The sequence below is a fragment of the Helianthus annuus genome, chromosome 17 (assembly GCF_002127325.2).
Source record: "Helianthus annuus cultivar XRQ/B chromosome 17, HanXRQr2.0-SUNRISE, whole genome shotgun sequence".
Classification (NCBI taxonomy): Eukaryota; Viridiplantae; Streptophyta; class Magnoliopsida; order Asterales; family Asteraceae; genus Helianthus; species Helianthus annuus.
Window position 1 is genome coordinate 28041662 of NC_035449.2, and position 21276 is coordinate 28062937.

General features: G+C 40.5%; 1 protein-coding gene and 1 long non-coding RNA gene across 3 annotated transcripts; both read right to left on the bottom strand.

Annotated features, from left to right (window-relative positions):
* Positions 1-12105: 12105 nt before the first annotated feature.
* On the bottom strand, positions 12106-17946 carry LOC110923075. Of its 2 annotated transcripts, none has more exons than XM_022167254.2 (3): positions 16757-17946; positions 12597-12650; positions 12106-12331 (listed from the first exon to the last, which is right to left on the bottom strand). In XM_022167254.2, exons 1-3 carry the CDS (start codon positions 17895-17897, stop codon positions 12318-12320), a joined length of 1209 nt encoding a protein of 402 aa, XP_022022946.2. In that variant the 5' UTR covers positions 17898-17946; the 3' UTR covers positions 12106-12317. The 2 variants fall into 2 exon arrangements, 1 of the variants encoding a protein (XP_022022946.2); XR_002583709.1 differs by lacking the exon at positions 16757-17946 and adding an exon at positions 12978-13105 and having other exon boundaries at positions 12293-12331.
* An 806-nt stretch (positions 17947-18752) lies between these two features.
* LOC110926463 lies at positions 18753-19958 on the bottom strand. Its single transcript, XR_002585265.1, has 3 exons — positions 19831-19958; positions 19244-19297; positions 18753-18978 (listed from the first exon to the last, which is right to left on the bottom strand). It is a non-coding gene; the product is annotated as an uncharacterized LOC110926463 (long non-coding RNA).
* Positions 19959-21276: the final 1318 nt, after the last annotated feature.

Sequence of the window (21276 nt, forward strand, 5' to 3'; positions counted from 1 at the left end):
GAGCGCACCGGCAACGAAACGGAAGAATGAAGACGCGGAATACCTTTAAAACTTAGATTTGTCGATATGTTTAGCTTCGTAATTAAATTTTAATAACCGTAGTCGAAAACGGATCGAAAAACAAATTTACACGGCAAACGACGCGTTTTACGCAATTTAACGCAACGACGAACGAGCACGCCAAAAACCAACTACAAGCATACATTTTAGGTGATTTCGGTTCTAAATATATATTTCATTTTATTTTACAAGAATCGGGTTTCGAAAACGGGATTCGTAGGTTTTCACGGGCCACTAATAGCACGAGATTTGGGCTTGTGGGCCTTGGGCCCAAAACCCACCAAACTACATTTACATATAAATAGGGGCATAGTCCCTTTATTCTCATTTTTCACTAAACCAAACACACACTCACCCAAATTCCTCTCTCTCTCTCTCTCTCTCGGCAGTTAAAGGAGCCGGACTCTGGCCGGCGAGCGGCGGAGCCGGTGACTTCCCGGCGGCAATTGCCGGTGAACACGGTGGGGCGGCGGCGGAGCCGTCGCAGGCGGCGGCGCTCCGGCGAGGTTCCGGGGTCGATTTTTCCGGTCACACACCCTACCCCCACTAAACGAAGCCCCCCGAGTGCGATGGCGGTGTCCGTTTCTAACGATTCTTAGCCGTTTGAGCTCACGCGCAACTCCGGTGAAGATCCGGTCAAAATTTCCGTCGAACTATTTTTGAGATTCTAGCTCCATGCATGTGTAGATCGGGCACCCAGAGACCTTCCTGCAGAGTTTCGCGAGTTTTTATTTTCCGGCGACTTTCCGGTAAGTTGAACTCGACTCGTTTTACTGTTTTGTTTGATTTTTAAACGGAAATGAGTGTCGATCTTGTCTTTTCTTGTTTTTCCGGTGACGGCGGAGAGCCGCTGGGTAACGTGATGATGGCTGATGATAATGATGCTGTGATGGTGGTGGTCCGACGGCGGTGTGGATCGCCGGAGCCACGGTCGAGGCGGCGGTGGATCGGTTCGGCTCAAACGGAGGTTCAGACTCGGGTTTCATACGGACCGGGTTTTGGACCGAGTCGACTCGGTTAAACCGAGTTAACTCAGCTCGGTTCAGGTCAACGGGTCAATGCGGTCAAGGTCGGATTCGGTGTCGGGTCAGATTACGTGTTCAGGAAGCGGGGCAAAGTTTTGGGCAAAGTTTCGGGTTCGGTCAGCTTCAGAAGCGGTTCGGGTTGACTCGGTCAACTCAGCGAGTTGACTCGGTCAACTCAGCATGTCGACTCAGCTTGGTTCAAGCTTCGGTTCGGGTCTCGCGATTTCGGTCAGACGGTTCGGTTGGCTCGGTCAAACCGAGTCGATTCAGCGGGTCAACTCAGTCCACGTTTAGACGACTCAACGAGAGTTTTTGGTAATAGTTAAAGTTGTGATTTCATTAAGTTATAATTTTAATCTAACGTGACTAACGAGCTCGAACCGGTCAATTATAGCTACGTTAATATATTTGGCAAAATTTCATGTATATTGATGAATCTGGATTGAATTTTTGAAATATAACGACAACTCGTGTTGTGAGGGGCGTCCAAAAACAGAGGAAACTCTGCCCGTTTTTCGAGAAAATCCATAAATACGAAGCGTTTTATTATAAAACAAAACGTCGGAATTCAAATCATCTTTTGTTAAAACAAATACAAAATATCTATGGCACTTTCACGGAAAAACGACAATTTGATTTTATTTTCGACAATGCTTTTATAAAATAAAACGTGATATAGTATTTTCTATTCTTTCATTATTTTCTACAATCCTTTCAAGTATCAAACAATACGAAATCTTTTCACAAAGATAAATATAGTTTATGTTTATTTCAAACGTCGAACAATACGAAACCGTTTCATAAAAAAATGAATATAGTTTATATTTATTTCGAATACCAAACGGCATGACTTCGTTTTATAAAAATAAATACAGTTGGTACATTTATTTCAAATAACAAACAATACGACTTCTTTTATAAGATAAATGTAATTCATATATTTATTTCGGATATCAAACAACACGACGATTCTTTTATCAAAATAAATATAGTTTATATATTTATTTAAACATCAAACGACTAGATCCTTTATAAATTAAATATAACTTTGATATTTATTTCAAAACGCCTAAACGAAACACTATGAATCATACGAGAAGCGATACGTAATACGAATTTGTTATATGTTATTCTCATAAAAATATCCTTTTTATACACATACGACTTTTCAGAACGACTAACATTATTTTGTCGATATATTGATATTTTTGTATAAATATTTATATATGTCAAATTTCTCAAAATTAAGTACTTTCTAGACTTAGTAAATTATTAACGGTATCAAACGAGGCTTAACGCGTATAACTTAGTCATTTTTGTAACACCCCGTGTTTTCGAATGTCAAAGTCAAAGTCAAAGTCCAAGTCAACTTTTACTTCCTTTGACTGTAGATAGCCGACTTTATGTTTTAATTGTATTATGTGGAGTAAGTGTTGTAATCAGCAAGAATCGAAGTAATCGAATGTGTTTTAAGGCGAATCGATCTACGACTGTGAATGATAGGAAGTAACAATGCGATAAAGATAACTAATCAAGCATTCAAACCGATCTAACAATCAATCGAACTCGAGACTCGAATTATGCGAATTGTGGTATTGTTATACGTGTGCGTGTGCCTTATGTGTTACTTGTGCGTGTTTACTTTATGTTTGGTGTGGTATTCAAGCGAATCAATCGAAAATCGAATTGAAACTCAAAAAGCAATCGAACTCAATCGAACCGGCATCGAAACGTGACTTATAGGAGATTGTATGTTAGATATAGTAGTTGGGATTAAAAGTAATTTGACTAGGAACTCTATAGTACCCGTATCATCGTCCCTCGAAATCGAAAAGTGTGTCGCGGATCAAACAGGAAGCATCCTGATCGAATAGGCCAGCCGATCGGCCAGCATCTTGCCAGCCGATCGAGCAGCCCACTCGATCGGAGCTCCCAGCCGATCGACTGCCACTTTCCTCTTTTGGAGCCTATAAATAGGGTTGTCATTGTCATACTTTCCATTTTTGGAAAGCTCTGACCGAACCAGCCATCTTCTTCACCTTTTCTCAGATTTCTCTCAATCCCGGTAAGTTCTTACTCTAATTCTTGTACGTTTTTGATCATTACTTGATTCTACGCCTTTCTATCTTTCAAAACTTGGATTCTAACCGTGAAATCACCAAGATCTAAGTGTTCTTGGGTGATGTCATCATGGTGTTCTTGAAGAACATCATGTTTTGGCCTCATTCCACTATGATTAGCTTAGATCTAACCGATTTCCACATAAACAAGTTAAGATCTATCAAGATCTAAACATCCACAAGTTGTGAAGGATTGAAAGAAGGCATTCCAACTTTCTTTCAACTCCTTTACACTCAATGCCTTCAAATCAATAGAAACAAAGCTTGAACCGGCTAACTAATCATTCAAATAGTTAAAGGTTCAAGATTCGGGTTCTATGAACAAGGTTCACCGATTTCGGGTTAAACTCTAAACCGACATTCCGAACCATCCACCGGCCGGACTTGGGTGATTCCTATTCGAGCCAGGGAAACAAGTAGGAACGGAGGTTATCATAGTTCAACACGTTGTCAAGACACCTTGAAAGAATGACAAATAAACAAACAGTCAAGTGTTAGACGAAAGGCCGACCAGGTCAGAAATGCTGGCCGAACGGCTAGGCTGTTCGAACAGCCCAGCCGATCGGACATGCCAGCCGATCGACCGGGCCAGCCGATCGGCTAGCACATGGTCCCACACTTTCAAAATCTTATGAGGTATAGTATTGACGAAGTAGTGTTCGATCGAGCATGTCACTCGATTGGTAAGCATTACTGTTCGGATCATGAGATACTATGCTTCAACACTTAATCGTTTTCACAACTCGTTCGTAGTAGGGAATGTCAGCCGATCGAACAGACTGTTCGATCGAGTGACATTCAGTTGAGGACCACTTCTGAAATTCCTAGCCGATCGAGTGAGCTAGCCGATCGAGTGAGCTAGCCGATCGAGCGAACCGCTCGATCGATCGACTTGAAAGGCAGGAATACTTCAGTGTTCTCAAATTGCTGCAACAAAAACTTCAAAAGTTCAAATCCTCAAACACAAACACACCAGAGGAAGAAACAATCCACTCGAATAGTCCAGCCGATCGAGCCAATCGGCCGATCGAACAGGACTGTCCAATCGGATATACCAACCGATCGAACGGGCCGTCCGATCGAACCTGCCGTTCGATCGACCAGCCCATTCGATCCATCCATACTTGTCTATTTTTCCGCGTTACTTGTCGTTATGCTATCGAACTATTCAGGCTAATCTTACTCTCAGCGCTCCCTTCAATCCATAATCAATCACTATGAGTATACTCGATCCCTTTTTGCTTTTAGCACTTTTGGGTGTTACATACGTTACCTATCAAATCACAATCAAACACAAACTATTTGAACGCTGACCATTTGCATGTGCTACTTGACTAAATGAATGCTGTTTATTATGTTTACACGTGGAATGCTATCTACCTGCCTTAGCAACATAGTACTATAGTTTGGACTCAGCACCCGGTCACACGGGGGTTGTTAAGGACAATTACTTGCATGGATTACGGTGGTAATCATGTATTGCGAACCGGCTCGGACGGTCAACCCGCAGTCGTTGGTATCGATGGTCCCATGTCGATAATTAACATGCATCGTTTTCCTCTGTGTACGTGCCTGGTTATGCGTAAACTATTCGAACTCTATGCGTAAACTATTCGAACTCTATATGCTATTACTAAACTTGTGTGCTCACCTTTACATTTTATGTATTTTAACGTATGTGACAGGTAATTAGGATGCTTATCTGCTAGGGAAGCAAGGCTAGAATAAAGCTCTAGAGGCCAATGAATAGTTATAGGTCGTGGTCTACCTAGGGGTCTCTAGAAGCAAATAAACAATTGCCATGGAGCCGTTGGAGTTGTCCGATCCGGGGTCTATGGCATTAGCTGTCTGTAGATCTTGTCCGGATAAGTCTTAATGACTTCAAGCAATACTTTTATTCATTTGGTTTGTAATGATTAAATCTGAGTTGTCGGAACGGAATTTATTTGCCTAGTTGCTTCTATGATAACTTGTTTATTTATTTGGGATACGGTATGGGACGTATCATTAAACTGAATTTGTAATAATAGTTGTTGTGGAAACTTCTGGACAATCTGTTTCGCTCAGTGCCACGCCCCGATGATTCCGCCATCGGTTGGGGTGTGACAGATTGGTATCAGAGCCATAACTATAGGGAATTAGGCAGACACGACCTAGTCCGGGTCGCTGTCTTAGAGACCTAGACTATAGTTAGGAACCATCAGACCAAGTTTATGTGCTTATTCTGCGATCCTCCACTATCACTGCACTCGAATTTTCAAATAAAGTCGGAAGATTTAGTTAGGAATAGGTGTGAAAACCGCAACTCCCGACCAAATTGACTGACTTATGCTGATTTCATTCGTTTGTTCATACTTATCTCAATATTTTCACCAACAAAGAAGGGAGAATTATACCAAATCAGGGGTGAAACCCCCATTTTGATGAAAATTCTTCTCGATTTTACTAAAAACAAGGAAGAAATTGCTAAGCCAAGGGGTGAAACCCTAACCTTAGCAGTTTGTCCTGTGTTTTATTCGTCTCACCAAGGCTTCGACGGACTCCGATGACCTGAACTCACAAGTATGGCCTAGGGAACGCGTGTGGAATGCCCAAGAATCGAGACAGAAACACGACCTCTAGAGTCGAAAGTGATGACAAGTCTACTGTGAATAGTCGAGTTGCCTTGGGTAGTCGATGCCTAGTAGCCGCAGGCGATCTATCTCTCGATTTTATGTGTTTCGAATTTGACGAGTCATCAGGTACACGCGTTGATTTTATGTGTTTATGTGTACTTTCTCTGTTTTGTGATTATATTTGCCTTTTCTGTTTTATTTTGGGATGATATTCGATTCCGCTATCATTTTAATCGACACACACAACTCGTACTGTTATTCTACCCCTGATCGATCCCCAGTTATCACAGTTCTAGACGATGTTATACTATGATATGTTATACGACTAAGTTAGACTATGCCATACGGTGCTATCGGATACAATATCCGAACGACACGCGAACTTTGTACTCCAAGTAATTATGTGCTTCTGTGACCTACGTGTTCTATGTGCTTCTGTGCTTATGTGTATCTGTGGTTATGTGATATGTGATTCGACGTGATTCTATGCTTTAGATAGTGGTAGACGTGTGAGGTGAGATTCGATTACGTTGTGTTGAGTCCTGTGACGATGTCTGTTGCAGACCATGTCGTCGTCTGGATCACGTCACCGTCTGACTCTCCAAGAAAAGAGAGACCGACGTCTCGCTGCTATCATCTCCAAACAAGTGGCGAAAGCCGTGAGTGAGGTGTATGAAAATGCCAGCAAAACGTCTGAAGAATCCGAGCTGAGAACCCTAAGGATTCAAGCAAGACCGCTTTTAGCTTCAAGCAGTTTAAGGCATGCGGACCGAAGGAGTTCACTGGTGAGGATGGCCCTACCGCCATGTTTCATTGGTTCGACTCAGTTGAAGTCACCCTGCGATAAAGTGGATGCCCCGAAAATCTCCGCACTCTCAATGCTAATGCCGTCTTCCAGTCCCGTGCTCTAGACTGGTGGACTGCTGAACGAAACAAGCGTGGGAATGATGCAGCTTATGAGCTGACATGGGAGGAACTGAAGGCAATTATGATCGATGAATTCTGCCCTCCTCATGAACGCTAAAAGCTGGAGGATGAATTTTGGGTCATCAAGTAGAAAGACGGAGACAACGCTGCCCTCACTGCTCGCTTCAAGCAGCTCAGTATCATATGTCCCGATCAGGTCAAGACTCCAGAGATGACCATCAAGAAGTATATCCGAGCTCTGCCAGACTGTGTAGCAGATTTTGTTCACGCCTCCAAGCCAGCAACGATCGAAGAAACCTACCTACTCGCCGCTGAGATCAACGATAAGCGAGTCAAGTCTGGTTTCTGGGATAAGCAAACCAAGTCTCTGCATCAAGCCACTGCAACACCCACCGACTCATCTGCTCAATCCTCCAAGTCTTCAAGAAGGAAGAAGAAGAACAACAACAACAGCTCCAGCAACAAGAGCTGTGCTGCCGCGACAAACGCCACTCCCCTGCAAGCGGTACCAGCTCAACAGCAGCAACGCCAGCGCTCAGCTCCAGTGATCAATGCACCGCCAGCGAAGCGTGCATACACAGGCCCTCACCCACTCTGCCCGACATGTTCGTATCATCATCCAGTGGGTCTAGCCTGTCGTTTTTGCGCTCACTGCAACCTCTACGGTCATTTCACTGCGAACTGTCGCTACGGTCCTCGTCAAGCCCCAGTTCAAGCTACTGTCAACCAAGCTCTACTCCCTGCCCCTCAAGGCCAGCAAGCAGCTCAAGCACCAGCAGTCAATGCTCGAGTCTGCTTTGCATGTGGTGACCCTAACCACTTTGCCAATAGATGCCCGAACAGGGTGGTTAAGCAAGAGCCCCAGCAGCAACAGCAACAACAGCAGCCTCAGCACCAGCAGCAAGCAGCCCATGCCCGAACCTTCAACCTCAATGCCCGCCAGGCCCAGGCAGATAACAACGTGGTTAATGGTACGTTCCTTGTGAATGGTATTTATGCATCGTGTTTGTTTGATACTGGAGCCGATAACTGCTTTGTGTCATTTGAATTCGAGAAGCTCCTTAGTCGTAAGCGCTCTTATCTGTCCTCGTCATTCGAAGTCGAAGTTGCTACAGGAAGAACTATTGCCGTTAATTCAGTACTCCGTGATTGTACTCTCGAACTCAACAATCACATCTTCCCAATTGACCTTATCCCGATGCAACTCGGAAGTTTTGACGTCATAATAGGCATGGACTTTCTTCGCGAAAACCATGCTGAAGTTGTGTGCTTCGAAAAGATGATTCGATTCTCGCTCGCAAATGGTGATCTTCTGTGTGTGTACGGTGAAACAACGTCGAAAGGTCTCAAGCTTATGTCGTGTATTCAAGCCAGCAAGTATCTCCGCAAAGAATACCGAGCCTTTTTGGCCAACATTGTAGTAACGTAGTTTAGTTACTGCGTTTATTTAGAAACTTATAAGACATTCCGTGTTAGGAATATTGTAGAATGCACGCTAGCGAATCAAGACTTGGAAACGACATCACAAAGTCGTATATAGCTAGCTTTGCACAGGAATATTCAGGTGAGTTCATAACCCCCCACTTTTTACTGTTTTACCTTTTTATAAATGTTTTCGGGGGTGGATAGACATGCACTGTTTTCAGAAACATAAAAGTTTTCGATAAACAAAGACGGTATATTTTTTGATAAAGCACGTTTTGCAAGAACATACAAAGTTTTGAACAAACGCAAAACTCGTATTTCTAAATCATATTACGAATGGATTTCGAGGAATTCAAATGATTTACCAAAGGTTTATACTAAACATACCGGTTTTTACAAAATAAATGCGTATTTTCGAAATGTGAGTGATTTTCATAACTAGGGAGTTGGCCTTAGAGGCTGGGAGGTTCAGCCTTAGAGGTTGTGGAGGTTCAGCCTTAGAGGCTGGGGAGGTTCAGCCTTAGAGGCTGAGGTAAAATGCATGTTACAATTATTTAGGACATTTTTATACATGGTATGGTTAGCTTAAGGAAGGTTGGGACGTTCAGATCATGTGAGTGGTGGGTACAAAGCTTAAAGCCATTAATCCTCGTTGTTAGGACCGAGGGACACAAGAGTGATAGATCTATTTGGGTGTAGCGAGCCCACACCCGTGAGGTCAGGGCGACCCATAGAGGTGACTGTGTCTTACAGCCGAGGCCCGGTACAAATTTGCTAGGTTTGAGTTTTCCTGCATCACTTCACACATACCAGTGGCTTTGTAACCTAGTGGTGATCTCTTTTTCCTTACTGCTACATACCAGGGATTTTTATCATACACACTTACAAAATGCTTGATTTATACAAAATAAAAAAACCATGTTTTATACAAATTCAAAGTATAGGATTATACGGGCATAGAGTCAAAGTCAGGGTGGGCATTGACGGTTATACATACTTTACAAATACATGGTTTTACGAACATAGATCAATACAAATACAAAGTTTTCATATAAATGGGCAAGAAATGATTTTTGATTCGTTTTCTCAATATTATTTCATAAACCGGTTATTCCAAAGATTTATTTCAAATCTTTTACAAACAAACTATGAACTCGTTCAACTTTATGTTGATTTTTCGCATGTTTCTTTCTCAGGTTGCATTTCAAAGTTAAGGCACGGTTGGAATAGGAGAACCATTGGAGATACGAGTACTTAGTGGCGTTCGCATTCTAAAAGTCTTAGCTTTTTGCTTCCGCTGTGCAATGAAGATACCAGTCCAGTCACGCCAGCTCTGATAATTTCGGGGTGTGACAGATTGGTATCAGAGCTATTTCTTATAGCGAATAAGGTTTTCTGTAGGAATACCTAGGCTCTAACCTCACTTTTCTCTGGGACTTAGACTATTAAGACGATGAATACATACAGAACGCATAGTACTCAAATATGGTCTCCAACAGTTGCCGAAAAACAAACAATCAAAATTATTGTTTTCAAACATACGCTATTATGGTGTTTCATACACGATGCATAAAACAATTACATACAGTACACAAAACTCTGAGAGTTTAGGGAACATGCATTTAAGACCTTCGGAAACTTATGTCTAAGTTCATTAAAGGTCGTCACGTAGGTACCACGTCTATTAACTCGGGTAAACGCCATTATTATGTCGTCTATGCCATTTTAACTTCCCAAGCAGGCAGCCTACGCAGAACGAAACGCTAGTGCACAGGTATACGTGAAACTTAAGCTATATGTCAACGGAGGTGGAAGTACGACACATACGACTATCGAGGCGAGGCCTTTGAAAAGACACGATGGAGCAATTCAACGACGACGCTAGATTCCTGTCAGCAGGAGGACTAACGATCAGAAGACGACAACTTGGCACGCGGTCCTGCAAACGACACGAAATATGCCAAGGAAAAGACGTATGTCTCCGCAATCCCCCTATCTCAATAACGACGAATACGCTATGTTCGACATTCCATGGTAATGTCAACTAACAACTGGTCGTCACATGAAACCCTAGGTAAAGTCCTCAAATTTCTTTGAAATTTCGAATTTCACACTTACTGAGTAGATTTTCGTATCTCTACTCCTCTTAGAGGGCATTGTATCACGATCATTTCTTTCATTAAAGCGAATACTCATTTGCTTCGTTTCTTGAAAATTCATGTGTTACACATGCATAGGCTTGTTACGCATGTGGTTTCGTTTCGAATAAAGCGTTTCATTGAAGCTCAAATATTGTTTCGCTAAATCTAATTGTTGATTTGTGATTCGAATGACCTGCATTATTGTAATTGTTGGCTTCTTCGTTATTAGGTCAACACATTTTCTTGAAATCCCTTTCTTTTCAAGTTACAAACATGGTTTTCGTTGTGACCATGCCGAAAGTTTTCTTGTCGATACATGCAATTATTGTCGGCTTATGCCGAAATCAAAATCAATTGCTTGAACTTGTTCATCTCACATATCCAATTCAAGACACCATATGATGTATTGAAAACATCATATTCGAATTCGTTTTAACAAGTGTTTCATTTGTTTCGAGTCGTAGTAGACTTGTTTGACCTACGACTCCATTAAGTCATCTGTTGATTTCGACACCTTGTAGTGGTGTTTTCACTTATTTGAAGCTTGCGCTAAACTCGTTTACACATCTTATGCACGGATTTAATTATTTATTCATTGATTTAGATTATATCCGCTTTGATTTATCACATTACAACAGTCTTAACACAATCGTGTGATAAGACAAGGGTACACAAAATTCATTTCATATTCCTGTGTACCTCCTAACGGTCCTTTCATTATCAATCGTATGTTTTGCGATATTCATTGTTTCTTCATCTTCGATCAAAAACAATATTCCTTTGATATCTCATTTCCAATTGGAAATTCTATGATGTCATTTGAAACAAACTTTCAGATTCACTTTACTACACTTTCATTTGATTTCAAACATGGTGAATTTGTTCGATCACCGCTATTATTGAATTGTTTCATTCACTACGACACCTTGTGGCGTCGGTATAACTTGCAGCTTGTGCTGATCACGATCGAGCGTTTCTTGCAAACTAGTACATCGAGATTGTTGATTCTAAGTTCATCCAGTGGATGTTATTGCTTCTAAAACTCATTTACTTATTGCGAACATTCATATGGAATTCGATTGGTTGAAGTTCCTGTTCATTGTTGGATCCTTGCTAACTTAGTCGCACTAGTGACTGTACCTATACGTCTCGTTTCCTTTGACATCAATTACTGAGACACATTTCCTTTAAACCGTTGGGATTCCTATTGTGGAGGAATGTCCTTGAATTCACATGAATCGAATAAGTCTTGTTTCGATCACGCGGTCATTCACTTTGTTATTATTCGGACTTACCTGCAAACAACACAATTTTGAGGAGATAACATAGCCTAAATTTTGAGGACGAAATTTCTGTAACAGGGGGAGAATGTGACAACCGGTGATTTACGGCACCTAATTACGTGATTAACAGGTGATTAACGTGATAATAAATAGTGTTTACAGTGCAAATTAACTTAATTAGGCCTTTGGAGTGCCTAGGAACGTCTATTCGGCTGTACAGTGAGCGTATGGTGATTTACGGAAAGATCCGGCGGATATTAAGCGACAATGAACTGATACCGTACAAAATACTGACAATGCCGACAAATACGGATTTTCTACGAATATTTTATATTTATGAAATTAATTTTGTGAATATATTGTACTTTCATACGACACAAACGCATACGTGATCGGAAAACGCGACTGTTGGAGCGCACCGGCAACGAAACGGAAGAACGAAGACGCGGGTCAAATGACAAAGGGACCAAACGGGTCAAATAATTAACTTCTTCATGAACAAGTTGAGATAATTTACAAAAGAGTTTACATCCCAAGAGTCCTTAAACAACTAACATAGTCTTAAAACCACAAAACTTTCGACATCGACAAACTTCAAAGTTAAGTTATCAACATAAGATCCAACATAACGAAAACCATCTAACAAAAGTTTAGACCCATCAACTAGCATCATTGCGGAAGCGAGCGAATTGGTATGTCCGTTCCAAGGCGGCGCCAATTATCAAGACGATTTACCTACATTCAATACAAACAATTAGACATATAAAAATCATTAATTCTTATAGTTCAAACCTTTAATCAAACTACATGGCAATTCTTCAAACATTTAATTAGGCATAAATTTCTCCAACTTAGCATAAGATCCATTCTACTCATTCGATCCATTCTCTATTCATATTTCAACATGCACTAACTCAACATTTATACGGGATTTCGACTCTAGGATGATAACATTTCATATTGCCACTCACTACTAAGATTTGTAAGCGTAAGAACTTACCTTTGTCGTTGCTAGCTTGTGTTCCGGAACGGCTTGAACTTTCTTCCTTAACTCCTATAATCAAAAGTCATTTCCTTTAATCTTAGGCCATTTATTTCATTCCGTTTTTAACAAAATCAAGTGAACAACTAAAGTTCGCAAATTTCTAATAAATTAACATAGTAATACATATGATAATTTCACTCAAGAATTTCACTTTGTACCTCATAACACCCTTTTCCTAAGTGGGTTTTCACTTCAATGTCAATTTAGTCGAATTCAAGCATTCATTATGATCTAAGTGATGATCTTAGTTCATCATCCTACTAATTTCATACTAATTCATGGATTTCTCAAGACCCATAACATACAAGATCATCCAAAATATGAAATTCTACTTACCTAGTGTGTTAGTATGCTTGGATGACTAAGGAATCAAGGACATGCATGAGTGCTAGCCAAGATTAAAGCTTCAATTGTTGAATTTTGGATGAACAAAAAGGGTTTTCCTTGTCTTCTTGGCTCCTGGGCGACACATACACACTGTTATGTGTGTGATTGTATTTTAAATTTTAATTTATCATTTTCACTTTCCATTCATGTCACAATTGCCCCCTCAAGATTCAGTCTTTATCATTTATGGCAATTCCCTTTCTTATAGTTACACCTTACTTATGTACTAACCAAGTTCATAATTTTTGAACATTACCCTAATGTAATTATTCCTACTCATAACTTAGTTTACAACATAAATACAATCATATTAAAATTGTATGTGTTATAACTTGTAACATATCATGAAAATGAGCATAATTACTATTTTGGGGTGTTACAAGCCCACCCCCCTTAAAGAAGGTTTCGTCCCCGAAACCTGATTCACGTACCGAATAAAGACGGGTAGAACTTCCTCATTTCATTCTCCAGTTCCCAAGTGAGATCCGACCCCTTTCGGTGTTGCCATTGGACCAATACTTGCTTGATTTCTTTGTTACGAAGAGTCTTCGTCTTGGAATCCCTTATGGCTACCGGCCTTTCTATATAATTCATCTTCTCGTCTATTTCAATGTCTTCAAGGGGTACATGAGCCGTTTCATCCGTTAAACACTTCCGCAATTGTGACACATGGAAGGTATTGTGAATCCCTTCTAATGAGGCAGGTAACTTTAACCGGTAGGCCACCTTTCCGACTCGAGCTAAATTCTCGAACGGTCCGATATATCGGGGACCCAATTTTCCTCGCTTACGGAATCGAATTATGCCTTTCCACGGGGATACCTTCAGGAATGCCCGGTCCCCCACTTGGAACTCAATAGGGCGTCTTCCTTTATCCGCATAGGACTTTTGTCGGTCTTGCGCCTCTTTTAATCGAGCCCGAACGACGTCGATCTTTTCATTAGTTATCGCCACCACATCATTCGGTGCGAGTTCTCTTTGTCCTATTTCTCCCCAACAAACGGGAGTTCTACACCTTCTCCCATACAACATCTCATATGGTGCCATTTGTATGCTACTTTGGTAGCTATTATTATACGAAAATTCCACTAATGGCAAATGTTCATCCCAGTTTCCCCCGAAATCCATCACGCATGCTCTCAACATATCTAAGAGGGTTTGAATTGTTCGTTCGGATTGGCCATCCGTTTGTGGGTGGTATGCGGTACTCACATGCAATTGAGTACCCATTCCTTCATGGAATTTCCGCCAGTAACGGGAGGTGAATCGCGTATCTCGGTCTGAGACAATAGACACTGGTACACCATGGCGAGAAACAATTTCATTCACATAAATTTCCGCTAACCTTTCCGAGGAAAAAGTCTCCCGAATGGGCAGAAAATGGGCGCTTTTTGTAAGGCGGTCGACAATGACCCATATTGCGTCATGCCCTTTCTTTGTCTTCGGCAATTTGGTTACAAGGTCCATGGCTACATTTTCCCATTTCCATACCGGAATTTCTAAGGGTTGCAATTTCCCGTATGGTTTTTGATGTTCCGCCTTAACTTGGGAACATGTCAAGCATTTAGATACATACTTAACAATGTCGCGTTTCATTCCCGGCCACCAAAAATTTTCTTTCAAATCTCGGTACATTTTAGTGGCTCCCGGATGAACCGAGTAACGGGACTTGTGTGCTTCTTCCAATAATAAGGTCTTCGCCTTACAGTGTCGCGGTATCCAAATCCGTGCAAACCTCGTTCTCAACCCACTTGCGTTTACTTCAAATTTATTTTCAAACCCTTTCGTTCTTTCACTTTTCGGATCGCCAACATTTAAGGACTTATCTTGCGCCTCGCGTATTGTTTCAAGAAGGTTTGGGGTAACTATCATTCTCATTGATTTCACCCGAATAGGTGGTGGGTATTCCTTCCGACTAAGTGCATCCGCCACAACATTAGCTTTACCCGGATGGTAAAGAATGTCACAGTCATAATCTTTAATCAATTCCAACCATCTCCGTTGCCTCATATTGAGATCTTTCTGCTCGAAGAAGTATTTAAGGCTTTTGTGGTCCGAATAAATGGTGCACTTCGTTCCATACAAATAATGCCTCCAGATTTTTAAGGCAAACACTACCGCCGCCAGTTCGAGATCGTGGGTTGGATAGTTAATTTCATGTTGCTTTAGTTGTCTTGAAGCATAGGCAATGACCTTGCCTCGTTGCATCAAGACACAACCCAACCCTTGATGGGATGCGTCCGCGTATATAACTAGGTCTTCCGTTCCCTCTGGTAGTGTTAATACGGGAGAACTTGACAATTTCTCCTTTAACATTCGAAAAGCTTTCTGTTGATCATCATTCCATTCGAACCTTTCTTCTTTCTTTGTCAGTTTAGTTAAAGGAAGGGCTATTTTGGAGAAGTCTTGGATAAATCTCCGATAATAGCCGGCTAGACCTAGGAAACTTTTTACTTCACTAACATTCTTTGGGGGTACCCATTTCATCACGACTTCCACCTTAGAGGGATCCACGAAAATTCCCTTTTCGTTAATTACGTGTCCTAAAAACTGCACTTCCCTAAGCCAAAATGCACACTTAGAAAACTTAGCATATAATCTTTCCTTTCTAAGCGTTTCAAGTACCTGACGTAAATGATTTGCATGTTCAAACTCGCTACGAGAGTATACTAAAATGTCATCAATAAACACTATGACGAACTGATCTAACATATTTCGGCATACCCTATTCATTAGATCCATAAAAGCGGCCGGAGCGTTAGTTAACCCGAACGACATTACCAGGAATTCGTAATGTCCGTAGCGAGTTCTGAACGCAGTTTTAGGTACATCCTCTTCCCTTACTCGTACTTGATGGTAGCCCGATCGCAAGTCGATTTTTGAGAACCAACTTGCCCCTTGTAGTTGATCAAAGAGATCATCTATTCTCGGAAGTGGGTATCGGTTCTTTACCGTGAGTTTGTTAAGTTCACGATAGTCGATGCACATTCTCATCGACCCATCCTTCTTTTTAACGAACAAAACAGGCGCTCCCCACGGGGACACGCTAGGGCGTATGAAACCTTTGTCAAGAAGTTCTTGCAATTGGACCATTAATTCCCGTACTTCCGCGGGTGCCAACCGGTAAGGGGCTTTGGCGACCGGTTTAGCATTTGGTTCTAATTCGATACGAAATTCGACTTCCCGCTCAGGTGGAAGTCCCGGCAATTCGTCCGGAAATACATCCGGGTATTCATTCACTATCTTAGTATCTTCAATTCTTAAGGCTCCTAATTTAGTATCGATAACATAGGCTAGAAATGCTTTACTTCCATTCCTCACGTACTTAACTGCTTCTAAGATAGTACAAAATTTTGCCCCTACTTCCCTTTCCCCATGAATGGTTACCCGTTTCCCTTTAGGAGATGTCACATGAATAATTTTGTTTTCGCATAAAATTTCCGCGTGATAACGGGATAACCAATCCATACCTATTACTACTTTAAATTCTCCCAAAACCATGGGAATCAAATCAATATCAAAATCTTCATCATCTATAGTGATTCTACAACCTCTACATATTTCGTGCAAAAGGTAACTCTTACAATCAGCAATTTCTACTTCAAGAGGTGTGCACATTCTTTCTATCGTGAATAAAGGGGAACGTGCAAACTCACTAGAAATGAATGATCTACTAGCTCCGGTATCGAATAATATATAAGTGGGTATAGAGTTTATCATATAGATACCTGAGACCACATTCGGGTGAGCCCTTGCTTCTTCCGTGGAGATTTGAAACATTCTTCCCTTAGCTTTCGCGGGTTCTTCTTTCTTTCCTTCCTTCTTCACCCCTTGTTTGAGCTTTGGCCATTCAGCTTTCACATGGCCCGATTCATTACAATTGTAGCACACCCTCTTGGGATTCGGACAGTTATAGTACGGATGCCCTTCTTGTCCGCAATTATAACACCCCTTCCTTCCCAATAAGCATTCACCGGAATGGGGTTTTCCACATGTCTTGCATCGTGGAAACCCGCCTTTGGAAGCTTCCTTCTTTCCTTGATCGTGCGTCCTGGGTTTCTTAGAAGAACCTTGCGTTGACCCCTTCTCAATTTGCCTTTTCTCCCCACGTTCGTCTTGCCTCTTTATTTCAATTTCCCTATACCTTGCTAGATCAATGATCTCGTCCAAAGTTTCACATTTCGAAGGAGTTATGAACTCCCGGATTTCAGCCTTAAGCATGCCATGATAACGGATAATCTTCTTTCTCTCCGTTCCAACTATCTCTTCACAAAACTTCAGTTGATCAAGGAAGGTGTTCGTGATCTCATTGACAGATTCATCCCTTTGTCGGAGTCGGAGAAAGTCTTCTTGGATTCGATCCACCGCTGATTGTGGACAATGGTATTTGATAAAAGGTTGTTTGAATTCTTGCCAAGTCAAAGTTTGAACACGATTCTCTCCGATCTCCTTACTATACGAGTCCCACCAATCTTTAGCCCTTCGTAAAAGTTGCCCTGTGGCAAACATAACTTGATCTTCCTTGTCACAATGACTTCGAATGAACACCCCTTCCATGTTAGCTATCCATCTTTGGCATTCTATGGGATCGATTTCCCCATTAAAGGTTGTAGGCTTACATGCCATGAAATCCTTGTAGGTGCACCGTCTTGCTTCCTTCTTGCCTTGAATCCCGGTTATCATTTCCTTCAATTCATCCACTTTGCTCGTGATCATATTCTCCACCGTACTTAGTACTTGGCCCTCCACCTCTTGGACTAACTTTGAAACGTTTGCATCAAACGCCTTCGTTACCTCATCCGAAATCATCTTGTTTAACTCGTTTCGAGTTATACGTTCGGTAGTATCCGTGTTTCCTCCACTTGCCATCTACAATTGAACATTCATGTTAAACATCGTTACATTCGTTTTCCCAGTCTTTCTATACTTCAATCATAATTATTAATTCATTCTTGTAAGTCGCAATTTCATCCAACTTTTCTATGCAAACATTCTAGATACACTTCTTACTTCATTCATTCATATATATAACGTCCCGTTCTTTTACACATTCCTTATTAAAGCATGGTAATTATTAGTAATCTAAATTTCATAGAGAATTTGAGGTGTTCTTAAAGTTTAACAAGTGTTTGGAACGGGTTTGGAAGCCTCGGAATCATAAACAAAACAATTCAGCAAAGCAGTTCAGGAGAGGGCGTCGCCGACGGCACAAGGCTGCGTCGGCGACGGTGCTCCAAAATGTCCGTCGCTGAAATTTCTCCGTAGGCAGGGAGTTAAGCCATCGGAGCCCCCAGGTGCGTCGCCGACGCCCAAAAGGGCCGTCGCCGACGGTGCTTCTGACCTGCAATCGCTGTTTAATCAAAAACTTTCATTCTCAGCCTCTTTTTCCAACCCGAAATGGTCTTGGGCAGTCCCGAAACCTTCCATAGCACCCATTATCATCCAAACACAGGATATACTGATAACTATACCATAACCCATTCCCGTTTCTAACTAAGAACATGAAATTCTTAAAATACTTACTCGCGTGGCGCTTTGGAACGAACACACCTTCATAAGAGCTTTCGGTTTGAGTTCGAGCACCATCACTTACTCGAATCTCTCAAACCTTCGCTCTGATACCAACTTGTAAGGTCTAAAACTTCTTTTTTAAAAACATGAATTCTTTAATGACAAAGGGACCAAACGGGTCAAATAATTAACTTCTTCATGAACAAGTTGAGATAATTTACAAAAGAGTTTACATCCCAAGAGTCCTTAAACAACTAACATAGTCTTAAAACCACAAAACTTTCGACATCGACAAACTTCAAAGTTAAGTTATCAACAAAAGACCCAACATAACCAAAACCATCTAACAAAAGTTTAGACCCATCAACTAGCATCATTGCGGAAGCGAGCGAATTGGTATGTCCGTTCCAAGGCGGCGCCAATTATCAAGACGATTTACCTACATTCAATACAAACAATTAGACATATAAAAATCATTAATTCTTATAGTTCAAACCTTTAATCAAACTACATGGCAATTCTTCAAACATTTAATTAGGCATAAATTTCTCCAACTTAGCATAAGATCCATTCTACTCATTCGATCCATTCTCTATTCATATTTCAACATGCACTAACTCAACATTTATACGGGATTTCGACTCTAGGATGATAACATTTCATATTGCCACTCACTACTAAGATTTGTAAGCGTAAGAACTTACCTTTGTCGTTGCTAGCTTGTGTTCCGGAACGGCTTGAACTTTCTTCCTTAACTCCTATAATCAAAAGTCATTTCCTTTAATCTTAGGCCATTTATTTCATTCCGTTTTTAACAAAATCAAGTGAACAACTAAAGTTCGCAAATTTCTAATAAATTAACATAGTAATACATATGATAATTTCATTCAAGCATTTCAACAAACACTTGGCGCGCATACCATCTTTAAAGCATAAAGTACAAGTACCATTTGCACAACTTCAACCAAATCATATCAAGATCAACAAGAACATCAATTTAACTCAAATCTCATAAATCATGCCATTTAAATCAGTTCCAACTAATAAGTTCTCATTATAACATCATCATACATGATTCATTTACTAATTTCACTCAAGAATTTCACTTTGTACCTCATAACACCCTTTTCCTAAGTGGGTTTTCACTTCAATGTCAATTTAGTCGAATTCAAGCATTCATTATGATCTAAGTGATGATCTTAGTTCATCATCCTACTAATTTCATACTAATTCATGGATTTCTCAAGACCCATAACATACAAGATCATCCAAAATATGAAATTCTACTTACCTAGTGTGTTAGTATGCTTGGATGACTAAGGAATCAAGGACATGCATGAGTGCTAGCCAAGATTAAAGCTTCAATTGTTGAATTTTGGATGAACAAAAAGGGTTTTCCTTGTCTTCTTGGCTCCTGGGCGACACATACACACTGTTATGTGTGTGATTGTATTTTAAATTTTAATTTATCATTTTCACTTTCCATTCATGTCACAATTGCCCCTTTAAGATTCAGTCTTTATCATTTATGGCAATTCCCTTTCTTATAGTTACACCTTACTTATGTACTAACCAAGTTCATAATTTTTGAACATTACCCTAATGTAATTATTCCTACTCATAACTTAGTTTACAACATAAATACAATCATATTAAAATTGTATGTGTTATAACTTGTAACATATCATGAAAATGAGCATAATTACTATTTTGGGGTGTTACAACCGGGTTTTGGTCTGAGTCGACTCGGTTAAACCGAGTCAACTCAGCTCGGTTCAGGTCAACGGGTCAATGCGGTCAAGGTCGGATTCGGTGTCGGGTCAGATTACGTGTTCAGGAAGCGGGTCAAAGTTTCGGGTTCGGTCTGGTCAAGTTGTCAGCTTCAGAAGCGGTTCGTGTTGACTCGGTCAACTCAGCATGTCGACTCAGCTTGGTTCAAGCTTCGGTTCGGGTCTCACGATTTCGGTCAGACGGTTCGGTTGGCTCGGTCACAGCGAGTCGATTCAGCGGGTCAACTCAGTCCACGTTTAGACGACTCAACGAGAGTTTTTGGTAATAGTTAAAGTTGTGAATTCATTAAGTTATAATTTTTATCTAACGTGACTAACGAGCTCGAACCGGTCAATTATAGCTACGTTAATATATTTGGCAAAATTTCATGTATATTGATGAATCTTGATTGAATTTTTGAAATATAACGACAACTCGTGTTGTCAGGGGCGTCCAAAAATAGAGGAAACTCTGCCCGTTTTTCGAGAAAATCCATAAATACGAAGCGTTTTATTATAAAACAAAACGTCGGAATTCAAATCATCTTTTGTTAAAACAAATACAAAATATCTATGGCACTTTACAACATCACGGAAAAACGACAATTTGATTTTATTTTCGACAATGCTTTTATAAAATAAAACGTGATATAGTATTTTCTATTCTTTCATTATTTTCGACAATCCTTTCAAGTATCAAACAATACGAAATCTTTTCACAAAGATAAATATAGTTTATGTTTATTTCAAACGTCGAACAATACGAAACCGTTTCATAAAAAAATGAATATAGTTTATATTTATTTCGAATACCAAACGGCATGACTTCGTTTTATAAAAATAAATACAGTTGGTACATTTATTTCAAATAACAAACAATACGACTTCTTTTATAAGATAAATGTAATTCATATATTTATTTCGGATATCAAACAACATGACGATTCTTTTATCAAAATAAATATAGT

Excerpts from the sequence above, each read along its gene's own strand:
- LOC110923075 (XM_022167254.2), bottom strand. The coding sequence starts at position 17,897 with ATGGCAAGTGGAGGAAACACGGATACTACCGAACGTATAACTCGAAAC. Across the intron at positions 12,651-16,756 it reads TCACCCGAATGTGGTCTCAG|GAGTTAAGGAAGAAAGTTCA; the intron begins GTATCTATATGA and ends TTTTGATTATAG.